Raw genomic sequence first — 22521 nt, 5'->3', positions numbered from 1 at the left:
GATAAGGATGCTGTACAGTGAATACTGAATAACCTGAATTCATTACATTACTGCATATTTATTTAGCAGACAGTTTTGTCCATTCAGAGGTCTGGAACCAGGCTACAATCAGATTGGAGACCTGAAACGAATGATCTATGAATCACTTCCTGTTTGCTCCAATTGTTTTTTGCTGCCCAACAATTGTCAGGCTAATGGCCGACTCTCTCACGATGGGGTCTCCATGGTGCGGCCGACCCCTGTCCTCTGTGCGCTCACCCTCCGTGGAGGAAGGAAGCGTATTTCCTCCTCAGGGATCAATAAAGCGTGGCAGAGGAAAACCACAGTTTTCCGCTGTGACCTGCTGAGACTGTCCAGGGTTAACTATGGCTTAAATTAAGCACCAGTTGCCTCGTCATACATAATGTTTAAGTCTGATAGTGTCTTTAATTCTTCAGTAAGAAAATGTTTTCACTAATGTAACATTATGGGGAACTGTATGATGCTGAATTTCTAAAAGCTGGTTGTGTCTCAGTGTCTTTAATTACAATAAATTCTCAATTGTGGCATCGACCCTTATTTACATAAAGTGTACACTTCTTTTACAAATATTTTATATTATAAGGTTTTTCTGATGTGTTCCTATTTTAATTTTTAGTTTGGTGCAAACCCAAAACTTCCTCCATTCCTACGTGTTGTCAGTTTAAAGCTCTTAGTCACTTAAAGGGCATTAAGTCCTTCCTCTGCTTGTAGGCTTTTAATGTGAAAGACACACACAGGGGGTGTTCAGTTTTGGAAAGGAGAATGTGTTGTTGTACTGAGAGAATTAGAGCTGTGGAAATGTAGATTTGTGGGGCTGTACAGGCTGATTCAGCAACACAAGCCAGCGCCTGGCTGTGCTACAATGGGATGCCCATGCTCATGATGATATAAACACATCTTCCTATAGGCTCCACGATCAAGATTGACAACTCAACTGAAGTTTAATGTCGGTGGGGACTGTTACTGCTGAATCCATGCTGCATGTGCTCCATATGTATGAGATGTGGCGAACAGTTTTATCCAATTTCACAAGTAAGCTAGACGTCGCATAAATAAATAAAAAATACTGCCCCCGCAATTTGGGTAAAACAATGTACTGATTTTTATCTTGACAGCCCAGACATAATAATCTCTTTGCCAAAAATGGGTTCCAGATGTTCATTTTTTTTCCAAGGTACCCCATTGAGGGTGAAAGCCATTTGTTGTAAACTGTGCAAAACGAGCACTGTTGAACAAACAAAACTGTGGAGAAAGCGTACACAGATGACTCTTTCTTGCTATAATTAGCCTTCATGCGTTCACCTCCTTTCCCTGTGTCAGCTGTTTCAGCCATTTCAGACAATTGCAGGCCCTCGCTGCCACAGCTTCAATAGTCTCACTCAGTCCACAACATTAGCATGTTAAAACCATCCACTCTCTCCTTTGTGATCGTAAAATACCACAAACTCTGCTTTGTACATTAGAGCCGCATCAGGAGAAGATTTAAAAGGTGCCGCAGACGCTCGAAATGATTCATTTTGTGGTTTACATAGTTATTTTTTTCTTGTATATCACGGAGTCTTATGTCAAATGACAATATGTCTAATCATCAAACTAAGACATTGTGTTTTGACCCATCTTTTTTTCTTTACTCTTTTTTTTTTTTTTTAATTTCTTGTGTTGCTTTTTATAGGCCCCTTTAGTTCAAAAAGATTATTTATTTTCATCTTGGGCACATCGATTATTGCCTTGTATGCACAAGATAATAACTTGAGAGCATGAGATAATTTATACAAACAAAATATATATAAAAAAACAGCTTTAAGACTTCATGGGCTTCTGTAGTTTTCAGAATAATACATGTGAAAAATAATAGAATAAAATGCACAATTAAGAAAAAGAGATTAATAATTTTAAATCAAAATTAAGTGCTTTTGTTTCCTCTGCACTGTAAAAAGACCAGAGATAGAATAAATTCAAAACTGAAAATACAGTATCACAATCGCCAGGTGCCCGGCTTGCATTGCACCCCATTTCCTCTGTAAGGTGGCTGAGCTCAGCCTTAGAGAGGGTGTGGAGCTCGGACATCTGGAGGAAGCTCGGAGAAGAGTCACTGCTCCTTCACGTCGAAAGGAGCCAGTGGAGGCGGTTTGGGCATCTGATTAGGATGCATCCTCTGCGCCTTCCTTTGGAGGTTCTCGGGGGAACCTCCAAGGGAGGGATTACGTACACACCACCTGGCCTGGGAACACCTCGGGATGCCCCAGGAAGAGCTTGGAAAGTGTTGCTGGAGAGAGGGACGTATACCCTGCTTAACCTGCTGCCAATGCAACCCAACCCTGGATAAGATAAGATGGAAGAAGAAAATAGATGGATGGACGGATGAAATAATGTTGCAATGATACAAAATACAAAAATACTGTAATAAGTCATGAAAACTATATTGTATAGTCATAGCGATATAATAAGCAAACACCTCAGCAACCATCCATAAACATCGTGAATCTTTGCCTCAACCTCCATTAGATTAGATTAGATTAGATTAACTTTATTAATCCCACAACTGGGAAATTCATTTACCACAGCAGAAAAATAAACATCTATAGAATAAACATCTATGGAAATATACAGTACATCAAAAATTCACCAAATATACACTAATAAATACAATATACACAATACATGTACTAGTTTAATCACACTTTGCCTTCGCTATCATTGTTCTGCATTTAATACACTTTGTAATGACAGACAGACATTGTGCACACCGTGTCCGTGTGACCTCTTACTCAACCTCGTGTTGGTGTCTGGACAAGTGTTTGTGCGATGAGGTGTAAACCAGGCAGAAACAGTCAACAACATCCATTCTTTACTCACTGTCCTGTTAAGAGAAGCCATGGAAAATGTCCTTTCATCAAGTCAACACTTTGGTGGTTTTAGAGCCATTTCATAGTACCACCAATATGAATATGTGTTACCTTACTGTAATCTTGCTGTAATTAATGAATCATTCACAACTCATTTATTTAAGGATAATGTTTATCCTGCTCTGTACCTTGTGTTACAGCTGCACCGCTCATGAAAAAAGGACTCTACAAAGACAGTATGTTCCTGCAGTCCCTGTCTCATTTGTGCATTTACACTTTTTTAATACTTTCTTTTAAATCTCTTCTTAAGAAGTATCATGCTCATTAAATCCCCATCCAACAGTTCAGAGGTTTCTTGAAAGCCTTATCGTCCTAAATGGAATTGTTCCGGGGAAAGAGGGACTGAGTGTCGTGCAGCATGAAGCAGACAGCCAAGCTGTGTTTGCCACCCTTTGATAATGAAGTCCAAGACAGTTTCAATGGATAGCTAACCTTTCTCCTGCTGCTCCTCAGCTATTAATAGTTCTGTTCTTCCAGAAGAAAAGACAGGCAAGGCAAGCAAGCCTTACAATGCCTCTTTGCAGAGGTTTCAAAGTGCCATAACTGCAGCACTGTTATGAAGCATAATACAAAAACGTAATGGGAAATCAGCAATAATTGATGGTCTTGATAAAAGCTTTTGCTGCAGTTATGTGATAATTAGAGGGTTTTAAGGTCATGTTTACCTTCATATTTTTATTATTTCATTATTTTTTTATAGTTGTTATATATACTGAAGAAAAGTTCACCTTTCAAGCAGCTCAGCAACACAGTGAAGCAGAACTCTTCTGTTGAGCTCCACAGTAAATCCTGGCCACACTGATTATTGCAGGTGATCCCTTTAGTTTATGAACAAGTAAGATGTGAGACAGACCTCTGCTCGGCTGTGTTTGAACACTGCTGTGATTTCTCACTTGCTATAAACCACATGTCACTTGTGTTTTAGTTGGCTCATTGATGAGGAGTTTGGCAGCTAATGAAACGTTTTGACAAACAGGTTTACCATATATGATAATGAAAGCTGATCAGTTTACATATGTGTTTATATCATTCACAGGAATGTTGTCAGGAGCTGCAATTGTTTGAAATAATGTATAAAGGTAAAAAAGGTCAAATGTGTGAAGCATTGTGGTGCGACATTGAAGCCACAGCTTATAAATGATATTATCCTGATGTAAAGGAAACTGCTTAGTTGGTACAATACCCTGCAGAAAGTCACATCATATTAAATGTTTGTCTATGTATTTTAATTTGAAATGGAAAAATGCTCAATATCTGCCACGATAATCGCAGTATGCACTTTTTGTGCTTATCCTTCGGCTCTAACATTAACCTGACCTGCATGTCTTTGGACTGTGAGAAGAAGTAGGTGAAACCCACGAAGGCACGAGGAGAACATGCAAACTCCACACAGAAAGGTCCGAGCTGACCGGCAGGTTCGACCCCAGAACCTTCCTGCTGCGGGTTGACAGCGCCAACCACTGCACCACCGTGCTGCCCTATTTATATATATCATATTGACAAGTGCTTATCTTCAGCTGTTGAAAAATGAAGATAACCACTTGCCTATTACTTTGAGAATCCTGACGTTTACAATATGATATAATAATATATAATATACAATAGGCAAGTGGTTATCTTCATTTTCTACGACTGTAGTACAGAAGTGCATTTATTCGCTCACAGTCATATCCTATAAATACAGTGATGTATTCCTCCTCCTCTGTTGGTCGGGACGAACAAACAAAAAAAGCACATGGTATTCTACACATGAACCCTGTTCACAGCAATGATTACATTTGTCTACAGCCTTTGTTAAACCACGCTATACAACAGAGCGATATACCAACCACGTTCTAAAGGGTGTTTGGTTCGTCTTTCAGTGATTTAAATTTGGTGTTTTGCCACACACATGCCTCATCTCAGCCAAGTTAACAGAGGGTCGAAATTATTTATTCCATACTAGAGTATAAAAACTTAAAAACAGTATTCAAGATTTGACATTCATGGTAAATTAAATTAAAAACCACATAAAACCAACCACTGATTAAATATAAAGTTGCACGGCCTCTTGTTTAACGGTTTCCAGATGTTGCTCCCCACAGTTATCTGTAAAACAAAACACCTTCCCATAAAACGTTTATCTGAATTGCATACTCTTATGAGGTATGCAAATGCCAAAATGCTAACCCTTGTAATTTGTCATAATTTTAAAGGGCTTTTACTTTAAAGCCAGGGACTTGAAGCATTAGAGCATGACAAACAGGAAAATACACACCGCGGTAGGTATTTCTATCAGCTGGAAATTGTTTTTTTTAGCATCACTCCAGTTAAACCAAATCTTCCCAACATTATGACTCAATGAGTTAATCACCTTTTGAGATCCCCCAATGTTGGTAAAGTCCACATGCTTAAGCCATTTTTTTGCACAATAAAACATGAGTCCCAACCTTTTTCCAACTCATGTCCCACTTGAAAATCTCAGAAATGTTGACGGCCCACATCCGACCCCGTAACAATAGGGAGGTCAAATGAACGAACTGAATGAACTGAAAGTTTTTCTTTTTTGTTTTTCAGGAGAAGTCACTTGTCGATCTGTCGGTTGACTTGCTTTCCTTTTAACTCTGCTTGTTGCTAATCAGCTATCCATCTTGATGCTTCTTTCTTAATTGATTATTTCTATTTTTTTTTTTTTTAAATAATAATATCTTTTCACCCAAATTTTATTGTTTGGCAAATGATTAGTCGGCTCACTTGCAATATGTTCAAGGCACAACAGTGGGCCCCCGGTCCAAAGGTAGGTAACCACTGGTCTACAGCAGTACTATCCACTCTACCACTCAGTGAGGTGCTATGGTACACACTGTAAATAAATTAAATTAATTAAATTCAAAATGTTTTTATTCCTTAGATAAAATGTCATGACAATCCATCCAATAATTATCAAGACATTTTGCTCTAAACCAAAAATGACCACCTGACAGTGGCACTAGATGAATAGTTAGGGATCACCAAAGTCACTGTGGTTCCTCCCCTGGGGACCATGATCACATGATATGAGTTATCCACTGAGCAGTTGTGGAGATGTTTCAGTCTGGACGGACTGACCAACCAGCACTGCCATCCCTGACGCCATACTGCTAAACACGACTTAAAGTCATCTGTGTCCTCAAGGTGAATAAAACAGTTGAACTCTGTTCTCACAGTCTCAAAAACATTATCTAAAATTTGTCATTCAACATTTATCAGCATCAAATGATTTACTTTGCAGGAACTGTTCTCATGTTGTCAGTTTATTAAAACTTACAAAGTACCACAGTTTTCCAGATTGTGGCCGATGAGTCGTTTTGTCAGAGTAGGCATCACATTTTTCTCATGCTGGATATCTGCCGCTGTCTTCAGCCTAATTGTTTTTCCAACCAGAAGCTTACTCCCAGATTCCAAAAAGGTGCAGACATTCCCAGAAACACATCCTCTTTTCTGCTGACTCACTGCTCTCGCTCTGTATTTTGCGAGGAATGTTCTGCAGTTGTTGGCTGAGCCGCTTTGACAGACCCACAACAATCAAGCAGCAGAGGCGTTTTTTTTAAAACCAGTGTTTCCTGGTAGGGAAGGTGCTGCAAGAATTCACACGTCACATCTGGACCACACATACTGACACGACTGCGCAAACGAAAAAAACAGATCATCACCAACAGCTCGTTATTACACCTGATGGGTTCATTTGTTTTCTCAGATATTACGAAGACTAATGGGTCATAAACAACGACAGAAAGGCGGATGAAGAATGAGATGTTACACAAGAATTTTTCACCAGATTTCATTAAAGTGAGAGTGTGTGTTTGGTCTGTGGATCTTCATTATCTTTGCATTTGGCAAAGCATGAGCCATAGCAGCTATAATGACCCAAACCATCTGTAATTGATTTTATATCAAACATCAGGAAGCTCAATTCCCATCCTGATTGATGGAAAGGGTAATTTCTGTTAAATCCCGACTCTGCGGTGCAGGACACATCTGCCAAGCTCAGGAAATCACTTATAGCTTAATGTGCTGGTATTATGACAACACACACCTCAATTCTCAGATGTCACAGATGTTATTGTTGAATCAGATCTACAGTACATCCAGAAGAGGCCAATCGACAGCCTACATCCTACTCTGCAGGAACTACTGCTGCTACTTCAAGAGCTACTGCAGGAAAGACATTTACAAGCATTTTCAATGACCAATTTTCCTTGTGTCACAAAGTTTTGAAGAAGATCAAATCATTTTACTTGATGTTTTCCACCCACCTTTCCTGTGTCTACCATTCACTAGTGTCTGGTTTTGAGTGTGAAGGAAGAAGTTCAGTATTTTGGGAAATATGCTTCATTTCCAAGAGTCAGATGAGATGATCGACACCATTCTCAATGTCTGCGCTTTAAGTGAAGAGCTGAAACTGGCACATGTGGACAAAGTACACAACTCCACAAAGTATAGTATATAATATATAATGTACTCCTGGTCAAATATTCCTCCAATACAAGTGAAAGTTGTTCAGCCCTTTTTTTTTTAAACTTAAGATATTGTAATGGAGTACTTTATTTTTAAATAGTATTCAAACGATAATTTTTTATGTCAATGCATTGTTGTATTGTTCCACAGTGCATTTAGAGAAACTAATGACTCTGAAACAACCTACTGAAGCAGTGATTTACTTGTAGAACCTGTAGAATGAAAAGCGATTGGGCGTAGTAATACGGTAGGTCAACGGTTGGAAACATATAGTTCCAAAGGAAAGGGTTAGGGTTAGGGTTACATAAAGGTAAAGATAAAGTAAGATAAAGCTGTGAAAAGCTACACTTCAACTGATATTGGCTTTTTTTCTGTGGGCATTTTTTAAAGTGGCTAAAACTAGTTTTTGTGCATGGCCCCATCCACAGCAGCTCATCACTCAGCTTCTGTGCCGTTTCTCCTGACTGCTTCTCGAATATACTGATGCACTGACTATGAATAACTACCTCACACACCCCCTGCTTCAAAGTAAAGAGATAGAAATGTAGTGGAGTCCAAAAAAACAAAAAAAACAACCATAGAAACGTGGAGGTGGAAGCCTTAGTGTCTAGCTCTGTTCAAAGTTCCACCATAAACCTGCCAACACCTCTATAGCCCCGTAATGAAGTCACTGTACTTCTGTGCCATCATTAATGAACATGTCTGAAAGTAGAACTCCAACACAATCTCAACAACCTCAAAAGAGACGTCAAGCACGCACAGGACATAAGGCAGAATTAAATGATTTTTTATTCTCAGAATTGCAATAATTCAAATATAGATACACAGGATTTTGGATTATATTACAACTCAGTGTGAGCTGTAAACTGTCCTAGACTTCCCAGCATGGCCGGTACACTCGTCCCACCATGCACCTCATGTTGTCCCTCCTCAGGATGGGGATGGTCTGGTCCTGGCCGGCGTTGTTGTGCTCGGCGACCTGTCCGTTGGAGTCAGCTCTCCGCTTGTAGAGGGGAACTCCATTGTGCAGCACCCGCAGGTCCCTCCACAGGCTCGGATCAGCGACGATGATCACCCTCGGCCCTCTGGTTTTCCTCGCAGTGGCCATGTCTGCATCGCTGAGGCTGGTTTCCGTCGCTTCGTCACTCAGCAGCGAGGCAAAAGTATCCTGCTCCAAGGAGGCATCTTCGGTCTTGGCCATGGGTAATGCTCCTGACAGTGCGTAGCACTTGAATAAGAGTGCTGCGGCGAAGATGACGGACACGAGTGACTGTCTCATGGTGAAGGTCTTCTCAGAGGTATGAGGCGTTGGTGTTGTGGGTGAATTGCTTTCCCAGAGCTCTTCCTTCGCTGTTCTGATCCTGGGATCGTATCGTGGTCTTTTATACTATCTCGGACACACTGGATAGGCCACGCTGTCATTTTTCATCATAGCTTCTCCTGTTGCGTTCAGGAAATTAGCTAATAGCATTAAAAGGCAGTTGGGTAGAGCTCTTACAGTGTTCAAGTGTGTTGTTTTGCCGGAAAGTTAATTAAAATCATCTCCAGTGTGGTGGCTGATATTGCGCTCTTGATGATGAAACAGTGGGAATTCTTTGAACAGGTGACACCGAGAAAAACATTAATCCAATACTGATGCCCTTTAAAACAACAAGGATGGATTACCCACCCGTGAAGCTCTTTGTGGTGTCAGATACACCTTGATGAAAGCTGTCCCGTCGCAGCATTGTTGCAGCGATGTTCAATCAGGGATTTAACCTTGGATTATTGCAAAAGAAAAGAAACAAATGAATCCTGAAGTGTGTGTTTGTGGCAGCAACTCCTCATCGACGTGTCAAAGAGGAAGTTGACGAAGATGATGAAGTAAGTAAACGTTTCATTGAGGAGAATATAGTGGATCTGCTCCCATTGGCTTGTGGTGGAAAATGAGTTAATCTTCAGCGTAATCACAATCCTGCCTAATTACAGCTGCCAGATGGGTGCTACAGGAGCTGTGCACACCTGTCCCTGCATAGGATCCATATTAAATTAGTTCATGTAATTTATGCAGGTGACATTTGAGTCGGATAAACATGTTGACAAATTAACAAAGTTTTTCTTTTTGATTTGGATGATTTCATGTCATCTGCTGTTCCAGAAAAACAGTTTTTTTGGGTAGATCTAGATCTTTTAGATCTTTGGAGCAGAGGCTGCAAATAATAATCTAATTAGTGCTGAAAAGTTTCTTAGATTTAAAGGTCCAATGTGTAACATTCAGAAAATCCAGTAAGGTAAAACAGTAAGGTGACACACACGAGAGTGAATATGATTGTCCGGCATCATGTTGATAGATGAGGTAACTAAAATTACTCTGGTAATATAGTTTGACCGTATTAGACTGTGTGTGTCTGTGCGTGTGTGCGTAGTGGGGTATTTAAAGTCAATGAGAAAGAGATTTGCAATTTTTCTTGCATGATAGATGAGGCTCTAAAAGAGGACACACACACTCTTGAAGATGCACTTCAATGCATCAAAGATGGTGCGTTGCTGAAATCAGTGTCTCGGAAATTTGGCATACCGCCGAAAACTCTAGTGAAGAGGCCAGGCCATATTCATCTGGGGGAAATATTTGCCTTCACTGCAACATTTGGAAATTATCTGGTATGTCATATCCAAAATACAGAGAGAGCTCTCCTTGGACTAACATCATGGGATGTACAGAAACTGACCTATGACCTCCTCCACATCCCACAGGCCACCAGCCTTGCACGAGCAGTAGGTAGTGGGTGAATTCTGAAAGTGGGTGTTTATGAAAACATGCTTTAGAAGCAGAACAACATATGTCCAACCGAGCTGTGGAACATGGATGAGACAGGAGTCCAAAGCATCCAGACACCCCAGTCTGTGGTGGCAACAAAAGAGGTTCTACAAGTTGGGAGGATGACCAGCTCTGAAGAGGATATAATGTTACTGCTGTGTGCACTATGAATGCTACAGGGCTATTTGTTCCTCCGATGCTTATCTTCCAGAGAAAGGGAATGATCGCGATCCTGATGACAGCGGCACCTCTTGAATCTGTGGGAAGTTTTCGATTCTAGTTGGATCGACAGCAGCCTGTTTGTGGAGTCGCTCACCCACTTTGCGAAGAAGGTAAATTCCAGCAAGAATGATCCACACATCTTCATATTTGATGGGCACCACTCACTTTAAACTTTAGAGGCTGTTAATCTGTCAAAAGATCTTGGCTTAATCATGAGTTCACTACCACCCCTGTCAAGGTTTGCGAGGTAAGTTGGACCCAAATGCAGCCAACACATGGGAGACGCTGCAGGCAGGTTTATTTAACCAAAATCAGACATGAACAGACGTGAACAGACGTGAACAAACCCTGAACTAAAAAGACGAACTGACACAGACAAAGGGAAGCACAAAGACTATATAGACACAGGAGGCAAAGGTGATTGCACACAGGTGAAACACATTAGGGCGGGGCAGACAATCACCACACAAGACCAAGACAGGAAGCAAAAACACTGACACACATGGAAACCTATTACAAAAAAAGTGCAAAAAGTCCAAAATAAAACTAACGAAAAGTGAAGAACATGACAACCCCACCACAGGCATAAAATGCAGCCCCTCAACAGAACCTTTTTGAGAAGCCTGAAGTGGCCAAATGACAGACGACCAAAGACCCTGGGCAGTGGATAAGTATATATGAGATTGCTGGCTTTTTTGGTGATGTCTTTTGGTCTAAAAGAGAGTGGAAGGGTTCAGGGACTGTGGCTTTATGGCATGTAATAGGGACATTTTTGTAGAGGAGGACTTAATTAACAACTGAGGCCGCTGGTTGAGTGAATGCTGGTGCAATCTGGCTGCCACTGCTCTCCAGATCTTTAAATGTCTCTCTGTTAACTAGTAGTTAACTCTGCCTACGCTTGCCAGAGTTTTCTCTTTGTTCGGGTTTAATGATAACTAAATGTATTCAGGGTAGCGGAGGTCACCAAGGAGCTAGAGCCTGCCCCACAGCCTACTCCATCCACCTCCAAGGCTGCACCACCTGTCCGCCGATGGAGTGTGTGCGGAGTTGTCCCGTCCTCATCCTGCAATCCTGCAATGACTGCTTTCCTTTCTTTTGTTCCGACCCCCCACTCACCTGTCCGCAAACAGCAAGCACACAGTTCTGTCTGCTAATTCTGAGCCGTGGGGGGTGTGGTGCAATTACTCCCAGCTGTTTCTCATCAGTTCATCAGCTTGATTCATAGTCCTACACAACATCACAACCAGGGATAAACTGGGGTAAGACGCCCCCCCTTAAGAACAATAACTAGTTTCTATTTTTTCTAAATAAATATATTTTATTAGAATTTTATTAAAATCTAATTTTATTAGATTTTACTGGCTTTTTAGCAGTTTTAATAATTTTTTTAAACTGTCTGTGTTGCTTGTATGCCTTAACAGTAGAAATATATTCCTGGCATAAAAAGAACTTCACACTATTTTGTGACACTTGCATGATGCAGTAACTGTATTTATATAATGTGATGGCATTACTACTTAGCTAGTTTTCATCAAGCACTGTTTATGTAGCTTTCAGACAGACTCAGCAATGTCAGCTGTCAAATTATCTGGATTATAACGCTGACCAGACATCTCAGTTTGTCCAGGATTTCAGTTTCAAGCTGGGTGTCCCGACAAATATCAGTAAAACACTGAACTGTCCCGGTTCTCACCACATTTAAAATAATATAATATTACAGGCCCTATTGTTTTCAGTGTTTATGTTTTTATTGTTTTCAGTCATTATTACCTAACCCAATATAAAAACAAACATTGCACAATGTGTCTGAATTCGACACTGATCTGTCTGTATGTCAATCAATGTGTGAGTCATAGGCAACAAATCCTGTCAGTATGCTAACGGTTAGCTCTATAAGGTACCCGGCAACATAAAATGATGCGTTCAGGACATGCATGTTGAAATGTACATATGCGCAAACATGTGCATGAATGTGTGGTAGCCTACACTTACCAGTCCCAGTTTGGGTGTTTGCAAATATGGTCACACTACGCTACGGTTAGTGAACCAGATGGAATATTATAACACTGACTTCATTATTGACATGATAGTTTCATTCACAACTCTCATTTGGCTACTTTAATATCTCTGTGTAATAGACCTTTTATATTGTCAAGTAATGTTACAGATCTGAATGGGTCTGACAATAGGTTGAACTTACGTCAATTATAAACATGACAGCAGTGGGATGAGTAACGTTGGCCTCAGACATTGAGGCAAGGCACTTGGGAGTGAGCGTAAACGTTACATCCACTGGATTTGCCTGAAAAATTCACCTTGAATCCTTTCCATAGAAATCCTGTTACAGGCAGCCGAGAACGTCTAATTTTCTTTACGTTACGTTACAATGCATTCACACATTGGTAATAAAAAAGCAGTTTATACATGTAAATTGCTTCACATTTTTACATACAGTGCCTTTAACACTGCTGAACACAGTACTTTAAAAGAGGATTTGAGATTTAAATGATATGATATGCAGCACATTACAAAACTTTGATGGCTAGACTTATAATTTGGTGTCATTAAATTGTTAAGGTTATTTTAGAACTGGTAATGTGCAGCTGGGCAGCTCAGATGGGAAGTTCTGTGGACCATTTCTTATTGAAAACCATGTCTGTGGTTTCTAAAAAAGTCTGGCATTTGAGAATTATCTACACCCTGTTTTTATTACTGTCTGAAAGGCCCTGTGCGGTTTTCTGGAGACAGACGGTTTTGTTTAAATCTTATCTTTCATTCCTTGATGTCAGATATTCATATGTATAATTGATTTGATGGGTGGAGCTCTCCCTATGCAGGAGGTGTTAATTGTGCAGAAGAGAATGTCCCTCTCTTTGATAAAAACCATATGGATCTGTAAAATAAAGGTGTTTCAGGTTTTTCTTTTTTAGCACATAATCTCTCATCTTGAAAATATTCAGAACAGTTTGTCATACATTCCCTGTTGCATGATCTGCACTCAGTTTGTCTATTTACACTGTGAAGAAAAGCAACATAAAGAACATGATAGCACTTTTTAGGGCTAATAATATACAAACAAGATGGTCTCATGGAGCATGATGTCCATGGCAGGACATTATGGAGGAAGGCGTTGCTCTCCAAGAGAAACATCACTGCGTGCCTGAAGTTTGCCAAAAAGCAGCTTGACACTCCTCAACACCACTGGGAAAATGTTTTATGGACTGATGAAACTAAGGTTGAATTGTTTGGGAAGAACATGCAGCACTATGTATGGTGCAGAAAGGACGGTGCATACCAACGTGAAAACCTCATCCTGATGGCAAAGGAGGGCGGAGGGAGCATCATGAGCTGGGTCTGCTTTGCTGCCTGTGGGCCTGGACAGATCGCCATCATCAAGGGGAAAATGAAATCTTACAGGATAATGTCAGGGTGGCTGTCGCCAGCTGAAGCTCAGTAGAAGTTGGATGATGCAGAAACATCAAAGTAAATCTACTACAAAAAAAAAAAGCTGCCTTTTAGAGTGGCCCCGTCAGAGCCCAGAAACTAGACCCAGTAGAGATGGCGTGGAATGACTTAAAGAGAGCCGCTCTCACCAGACATCCTGAGAAAATGTCTGATCTTCTGTAGGAAGAATGGTCCAAACTTCCCCCTGAACACTGAGCAGGTCTGATCAGCAGCGACTGGAAGAGCTGGTTTGAGGTTATAGAAGCCAAAGAGGTTGGACCGGTTATTAAATCCAAGGGTTTCACTAACTTTTCTCGCCAGCGTTGTGAATGTTTAATGCATGTGTTCAAAGACATGAAAGATTATAATAGTTGTGTGTTTGTGTTATATTGATTCAGGAAACCAGGTCATTCTGAAAGAGTCACACACACTTTTTCATACAGTTTTCAATGCAGGACTTTCACTGGGAAGTATTTTACCAAAGGGGTTTTAGAGCTGCGATGATTGTATATAATGTCAATGCAAGAACACAATAGGCTATGAAGCAAATTCACTCTGGGCAATGCAAACTGAGGCAAAGACATCAGCTCACATTAAATATATTTGAACTTGAGTGAACGATTGACTAATCCCACAGCTGCGTGACTCTACTTCCTAATAAAATAAGGAGATAAGTCAGAGTCAGAGCTGACTTGTGTTTTCCTTGAGGTTATCAGACTACACTGGTGTGCCATGTGGCCATTGCAGAACTGACTTTTTTTTGCATATTTTGCCAACATTTTCCAGCCAAAATCCAGCTTTTAAATATCTGTTAAAGAAGAGGAGATGCAAACCACTGCATGTTCTTTGACACGCTGTTCCATATACTGTATGATAATAAAAAATCATTGTCCTTACTTTCCTGGAAAACAGAGAAGCAGAAGCAGGAAACATTTTCCATGTTTCCCCTCGGGTGTGAAGGAGCAGACGGTGGACACCTCCTCAAGACGAAGAAGAAGAAGGAGAAGGGGATTTCTAAAAGCAAGAGGCGAAGATGTGTCGACCAGCTGACTACACTGATGGGCGCCAACCAAAGCACAAAGCCTCGGCCCAGGAGTTTGAAGGGAGCGTAAAAAGACCCAACTGTGTGCTGAAGGAAGACAGTGGCTCTCACATAACAGCAGCACCTTCGGCACACAGCGGCGCTTCTCTTTATTATGATACTGAGCGGTGGGCTGCACGACGCAGGCTCAAGTGTTATTCCAGCTAGGTAAATACAGGAGACAGATCTAACAGCAGTGAATGTATTAACAGGCACAAATTGAATTATGTCGTTGAAATTCCTACACGGTGCGCACTGCCAGCCCATTCTGAGGTCTGACCAATTGAAATCTGTTTTCATTCACTCACAGACAAGTTAAGGATTTCTGCACTGCAACATGCACAGGGGACTTCCTTTACAGGGGCAGGAAGTTCTGCTGGAAATTCACTGGATCTTCTGAAATAAGCAAGTTCTGCTTTTACACCAAGGTAGGGGCGGGAAAAAAACTCCACTTCTTGTACTCAACTTCTGCAACTTATGTTTAACTTAACTTTACTTGAGTATTTGGGAGACTTAATACTTTTACCTTGCAACATTTCAGAGGGAAATATTGTGTGTTTTACTTCACTTCTACACATTTATGTGAGAGCTATACCAGCAGGTTAAGATTTTACATTTGTCAGGAGTAAACACCATCTCTTTCTTTCCTTCATTGTTTTCTTCTTCCTTCACTACCTCATTTCCTTATGTATATATAAAACATACTGTATGTCTTCAAAATATAGTGTCATGTGAATAAGGACACATTTTTGACAAATACACCAGATAGAACCCTACAATTTAAACCTTAGCAAGATACACCAATGATAATCTGTGTTTGCCCTCTTGATCAGTCCCTTTCTAGTAATCCTTCCTTTTATCATTTGGAGTGTCAGAAACTTCTTGGACTGTTCCAGGGTTTTTCTGCCATAGGCTCTGCCATAGTTGCTGCAGCCTATTCCTATGATTTGCTCCCCTCTTCAGCCCTGGCAAAGAGGTCATTTCTGATACCGGTGTGTCAGCGAAGTAACGTCGACTCAGACACCAGATTTAAAACTCAAGTATTTTTAGATTAGATTTACCTGGCGCTGATAGTCTTAATCAGCATTGTGTGAACTCGTTTTGGTCAGGGTTTACTTGATTACTTTTGCAGGAGTAAAACTTTTGAATGCACATTTTTTATCTCCTGTTTCGTCTAGTTTCTTGCCGGGAGGGTGTGGCGGTGACGGTCAGTCGCCAAGAGCGTAAGCCACCGTTGCCGTCTGAGCAACGCTACTTTTTTCAGGGTAATAGACTGGACGCTTCAGTGACTCAGTTTCGGAAAGTGACAAGATGGGCCAACCAGGACAGAGCTAGCTGGTTAGCGTGCTAATTTAAGTAGCGTTTGAAATCGAGGCGAAACAAAAGTCAACTTTGGCTTTGCTCTTAAAGCCACAGTCTACCCACCAATCAAGACACCATTATACCACTGGTATCATGTTTGTGCTCAAACTGGACTTTCAAAGTGACCATGTCTTGTCTATGGGTATACTGAAGATAATAATGACGGCACTCAGCACAACTCCAAACACACCTTCAAGAGCCCTAAGATGAGAGCCAATCACTGCTTTTAGTCATTTGAAGCTCATACTGATAATGGCAGAGAGTGTTGGTATTGTTGGTCTGGGGGTCAGGATGTGACTGCAGGGGAAGATGAAAGACAGGAGATGAAAGCTGATCTTAGATCTGGTGCTTCCTGTCACAGTGATTTGACTAAAACACAGAACAAGAAATTCCAACAAACAAGCGACATCTCCAAAGTGGGCGTCCATCTCAGCTGCAAGACATGAACGCAAGGTTTCCAAGAAAAAAACAGCCCGTCACATTCATATCTCATCAGTATATCTGCAGAGATACTGGTAGTCATGGAGATGGTCAGTCAACATGTAATCACAATGAGTTACAAAAATAGCAACATCGGCACTCTGAGTGTTGGTTAAGAGACAGAGGGGGTGAGGAACTCGGACGGTAAAATGAACTACATGGATGGGTTTTGGAGAATCTGATCCCCGTCCAGCTCACACTCGCCTCACTGACCACACATAAGCCACGGTGGTGAGGCTGGGCGGGGGAATGTTGCTCCATGTTTCAGGAATTTGAGCTTAACAGATGCTTTGCTTGAAAACCTTCTTACACACATTTGCACTGGGAATAAATCTTGAGCTATTTTTGGAGAACGGCATTTTCTAATGCATGTATTAATATTGCAAAGACCTCAAACCTAATTTCTTAATCAGTTTCTTACTCTAAGTGATGGAATCATTTATGAACACAAAGTTAGGAAAATACTGATTATATCGCCTCATTACTGTATTTATGTTTTTGTCTGAGCTCCTCTGTCTGGTTTGAAGTGGGTGTGGATCTTTTGGTAAAGGGTGATGTCAGCTATTTCCATGCACCAATCAGAATTTAACAATATAAGAACCAAAAACAGGCTGTGTCTGAAGTCACTCCGTATTTACTATCTAGTGCACTATGGGTGAATGAAGGAGAGACACAGAATCAGATGACAGTTGCTACTTTGTTATTTAAGAGCCACTGTCAATCAAACAAAATCAAACCACACCCACACAGGTTCACATAGCTGTAATTGTTAAATCAAATGCTTAATATTTGAAATAGACTTAACATGTGACACTTTGAACTATTGCACATTCCTCCATCCATATTACATATTGTACATATTTGTAGTATTTTTATAATATTTGTTCACATTTTTATTGTAAATAATTTATTGAAAAAATGTATATTTATCTATCTGACTTGCAATACTTGCTTTTGCTTTATCAATCTTTACATACTGTATATTTTTTCTTACTATGTTTATTGTTAGGCACCAAAACACCAAAATAAATTCCTCGTATGTGAAAACCTATACTTGTCAATATAGCTGATTCTGATTTCATGTGTAAAATCGTACATTTCATCATGTGAAATATCTGAAAATCACATGCGCCTGCTTTATGTAAAGTTTTCACTTCCACTTGTAAAATGATTCTCCACATGATGTAAAGTCACGTGAGAAATTCACACGTCACAATTTTACTTTCATTTATGACCAAACAAAGAACGGCATTCCCATCAGCCTCAACTTTTTGTTTAGGGTAACACGGTGAATTAGGATGGTGAACATTACTGCTGATCCTCAGCAGGTTAGCATGGTCATCATGAGTATGTACAGTGTCAAAGAGGCACTAGAGAGGCTGTAGACACTTGTTGATTAAGACACACAGCTTTTGTTTGGTAGTACATCTGGTTTTTATTTATGAATGTGTGTGGAGATGTTGGAATGTGGGACTTAGTGTGAGAAATCCTTTTCTTTTTGCACCTTTCCGTCTTTCCTTGCCGTTTCTTTGGTCTATTGTGTCCTTGTGAAAATTGAAAATATACAACTAGAAAACAGCTTTTCCATCCAAAGAGGTATGTAGTATTCTTGGTGACTGTCTCAGCCCACCACTGACATAACGTCAACATCACATTGCTTGTTTATTGCAGCACATACTACAGAACATGTGTCATTTACAGCCAACATAATCACAGATCACTATAAAATAATGGGTGGACACCCATTAGTTTGCATGGCATGACAGGGCACAGTTTGACAGTCTAGCATCTATAAAACATTGATTAGATTTCTGACTGTGCTTCATGCTGAGGTGGTAGACTGTTCCAGACGCTTTGACAGTGAAAACTCCTCTGCTGTTTCTCAGCAACAGACTCAGTGGTTTGTTTCTGTGTCTCATATCCACGGTAACAAGCACCAAGTGTTAAATGTAGCAGGGTTTGCATTGATATGAATAAACGGTGTGCGATTCTCAATGGAGAAGTCATTCAACAAGGTTACTGAGCAAATAACTAAATTCTCAAATTGAGTTTTCCCCCCAAATGATGATGTTGTTTCTTGGTTTGGCAGCAAATTACATTCACCGTCTGAGAGAGAGCTGCAGCACTGACTTTGCAGATTGTAGGTGAAAGGAAAACAGAGAACAATACCCCAATACTGCCAAGTGAATTTGTTGAAGAATCCTAGAAAAACATATTCTCACATCATAGCCTAATTAGTTTTACATATTATAATAAAGCAGTGATCTCTCATGATTTTAAAAACTACGCATTATGACATTATGACATTATGACATTATGGCATAATGGCTGTTTTGGGGCTCAGTATAAATGTGTAAACTGTTAAAGCTTTAACAAGAAAATATGTAAAAAATACTGACACTTACACTTTCAAATAAAGATTTAAGTAAATATTCTGGCAAAAAGTATATTTCTTGAGCATGTAAATTAATTCTTGACCTCGGTAACAGCAATAATCTAAACTCAAAGTCCACTTACAAGCTTTTTTGGGGGGGGCTTCCAATCACAATCTCATGGTTTTCATAAGTGAACAGAGTTGGCTCAGCTGTCATGTAAACTAACTATGGAACTTTAGTTGTGAAGACGGGGGTGGGATTGTATCTTGTCTCTGTTGGTCCAGGTGATTGTTTATTTTGAATGTGATATTGATTCAAATATTTTGGAAGGGTTTCTATAAATAGAAGTTTTTTATTTTTAATTTTAAAATACAACCATTTTTTAAAAAGATATAAATGTATTCCAAGACTCGTAACTGCATGGATACTAAATATTGAGTGCAACTATACAAATGACTGTAACTGTTTTGCTGTTCATATTTAGGCTTTTTTTTTCACTTTGAATAACTCTGATGATGTAACAATGGGTGATGATTGGATGGATCAGACAATGGCTGGATGTAAAGACATTTTGCCAGGTGATCAAATGACTGGAGTACCATCTTTGTTCACTTTAATTGCATCTCAGGGGACAATGCTTTAACCCACAGCTGTCTCCTGGAGACCAGAGGATGTGCTTCTCTGCTCACCCAAAAGAATGTGAGGAAGATTATTCATCCCTTCACCCTTAGTTCAGAAGAAACCTTTTAACTCTTTTATAATTGTGACTGTATTCCCCATAAGGCCAGTTACTTTAACAAGTTCAGATAAGAGATTATTTTAATTGTCCAGAATCATACTGATGAAAAGCCAGTAATATATGTGCTTTGTATTATTTTGGAATTATTAAAAGCAGATCATACAATTAAGGTAAAAGACTTTGCATTTTGGTGTCATATTATGCATTGCATACATCACAGAAAAATAAAATAACTCCAAATGTAGGGAGAAAAAAATACCAGTGTTATAATTCAAAAGAAAAGGAATATTATATAAATACTGCAACTACATGGCCTCCCACCCTGAGTCCGGTTCTGCTGGAGGTTTCTTCCTGTTAAAAGGGAGTTTTTCCTCCTTGCTGTTGCCAAGTGCTGCTCATTGTAGGAACTGTTGGGTTTCTCTATTATATTATATTTTATATATATATGGTTTATATATATATATGGTCTGAAAGTTTTGACAAAATATTTGTGTAGTAGAGGAGACAAAATATTTGGCTTTTACTCTTTAGTTATCTTCCTCAATTAATTTTTTGTTAGGTTTTATGTTGAGGGGTAAATTTCCAATGTTTAAAGAAATGGGACTCTGCTACTAACTTTACTTTACAAGTGTTAGCCTATTTGTGTATGCTCTGGGTTCTTTCTACAGTCTGTTTTAGCAGAGAAAAAAAAAGCAGCTGTTGTAATGGCGACACTTCCGTCAACAGAGTCCTGTTGCTAAGTGAGAGACTTGTCACCTCATTCAGAGGCCAGAGGATTTTTTTTTTTTTATCGTACTTTATTTTTAACCCTAGTTTACAAGTGTTGATTGTGTATGCACTAGTTTCTCCCTCTTCTGTCTCAGCAAAAGAAAAAAAAAATGCAGTTGTCATGGCGACACTTCCGTAAACTGAGTCCTGTTGCTAAGTGAGAGACTACCGCTTCATTCAGAGGACGGAGGATATCAAGTAACAGTAACAGTTGTTCAGTTTTACAGTTTAGTAGTTAATTTGCTACGATGACGGAACAGAGAGACACTGGCAAAAGTAAAGTTGGAAAATGTCTGTTGCATAACTGGACAGAGGAGGTAAGTGCTTAGTGCGAAGTAAAACCTCGCTACAGTTAGCTAGCAGTCAGACCTCACTAAGGACTGGGTATAAGGCGTGGGCTAACGTTAAACATACAAAACTAACTATAACAGTAATTTATAACTTCGTATTAGTTGTATTAGTGGCTAACACTACAACACCAGTTTTTTCAACAGTAGGACGGATGGATGGATGGATGGATGAATAGATAGATTTGGCTGAGGTGTTATAGCCTGATGGCAGTGGTGATCCCTGAGCACATTTTAAGTTATCGTGTGAAGACCTTTTTCACAGCAGACTTCTTGACATGTCACTGCAGGACAAGCACTGGTGTACGATAACTGATACTATTAGAAATGATTGCTTTCTATGAGGGTGAGCTGGTTCCAGGGTCCATGCAGGCTCTCTGGCGTGGCTGACTGGGACACTTAATGGAACTGAGCCATCATTAATTGCTTTTCCTGCTATGACAAGTTGAAATGTAGACCGTTTTCAAAGCAGACAGTTACTTGTCATGGTACAAAAAGCGCAGGTGTGCAGGTGCCAGCATGCAGTGCACTGATGCCTCCAATTCACTCATGACTGATGTTACGAGTTACACCTGTGTTTGTCAAGTCAGATAGCGTGTAAAAGGTTTAATGCTACAGTTTATTTTTATTATCTTTTGATTTTTTTTTTGTTTTGTTTTTTTCTTTTTATTTCAACCATAGTCACGTACTGTATTTTGTTAGCTGTTTCCAAGATTCAATATGTAGGGTCACATTGAGTGCACTTAGTGGCATACCAATAACCACAGTTCCACTATCACTCTTTCTTTCATGTGTTCATCCTTGCACCAGACTATTACACTATCATGGAGGGGTTGCACATGTAGTTTGTAGTTTGTTTTAGTTGTCTGTCATATAGTGATTCTGTGCGTACTTTAATTTTTCCTTTTTTCTTGTTATTTCATAATGGCTGTGAGACGTCTTTGTATGCTGCATTACCTTGACAACTCAGTTATAGTGTCAGGCCACTAAAGGTGACACATGCTCATAAAAGGTATTCAATCTACCTATCATTAGGTACATATACACAGAATATCTAAAACACAGATGTCCTAAATATGCAGAAAAGTTCCCAGATAGTATACCAGATACCAGATACCACCTCTTGAGATTTAAAAAAACAAAAACAAAACAAAGACAAAGAAAAGCAGGAAATCTTTGCATTCGAGAGGCTGTTATAAGCATTTTTTGTTAATTTCCTTTCCTTCCTTCTTTTCAGCTCTATTCTTAAATAAAACACACAAACCCAGAAAAATGTGGGTATGTGTATAAAACTACAATAAAATGAATTATAAATACCATGAAACACAAACAAGATGCTATGCATTAAATCAAAGCAAGAGACAGTGTCTTTAATTGAAGCCTACAACTGAACACTGTAGGCTTAACAAAGGCAGTGTTATTTGCATTGCTTTAGACTGTAACATGTTTGTATCTTTTCATGTAAACACTGCATGTCCGTTTATCCAGAGGGCTGTTGCGGCT

General features: G+C 39.7%; 1 protein-coding gene across 1 annotated transcript; it reads right to left on the bottom strand.

The window, feature by feature from the left end:
* Positions 1-8169: 8169 nt before the first annotated feature.
* On the bottom strand, positions 8170-8746 carry pmchl (pro-melanin-concentrating hormone, like). Its single transcript, XM_023399980.2, has one exon. It carries the CDS (start codon positions 8680-8682, stop codon positions 8275-8277), a length of 408 nt encoding a protein of 135 aa, XP_023255748.1. The 5' UTR covers positions 8683-8746; the 3' UTR covers positions 8170-8274.
* Between the last annotated feature and the right edge of the window lie 13775 nt (positions 8747-22521).

This window comes from Seriola lalandi, unplaced genomic scaffold (assembly GCF_002814215.2).
Source record: "Seriola lalandi dorsalis isolate HSWRI2012SDOR001 ecotype SW California unplaced genomic scaffold, Sedor1 jcf7180002052129, whole genome shotgun sequence".
In the NCBI taxonomy this organism is placed as follows: domain Eukaryota; kingdom Metazoa; phylum Chordata; class Actinopteri; order Carangiformes; family Carangidae; genus Seriola; species Seriola lalandi.
Note: the sequence above shows the minus strand (reverse complement) of the source record. Positions and strands in the feature narration are given on the sequence as shown.

What these genes read in the sequence shown, in the direction of transcription:
- pmchl (XM_023399980.2), bottom strand. Translation starts at nt 8,682, where the DNA reads ATGAGACAGTCACTCGTGTCCGTCATCTTCGCCGCAGCACTCTTATTC.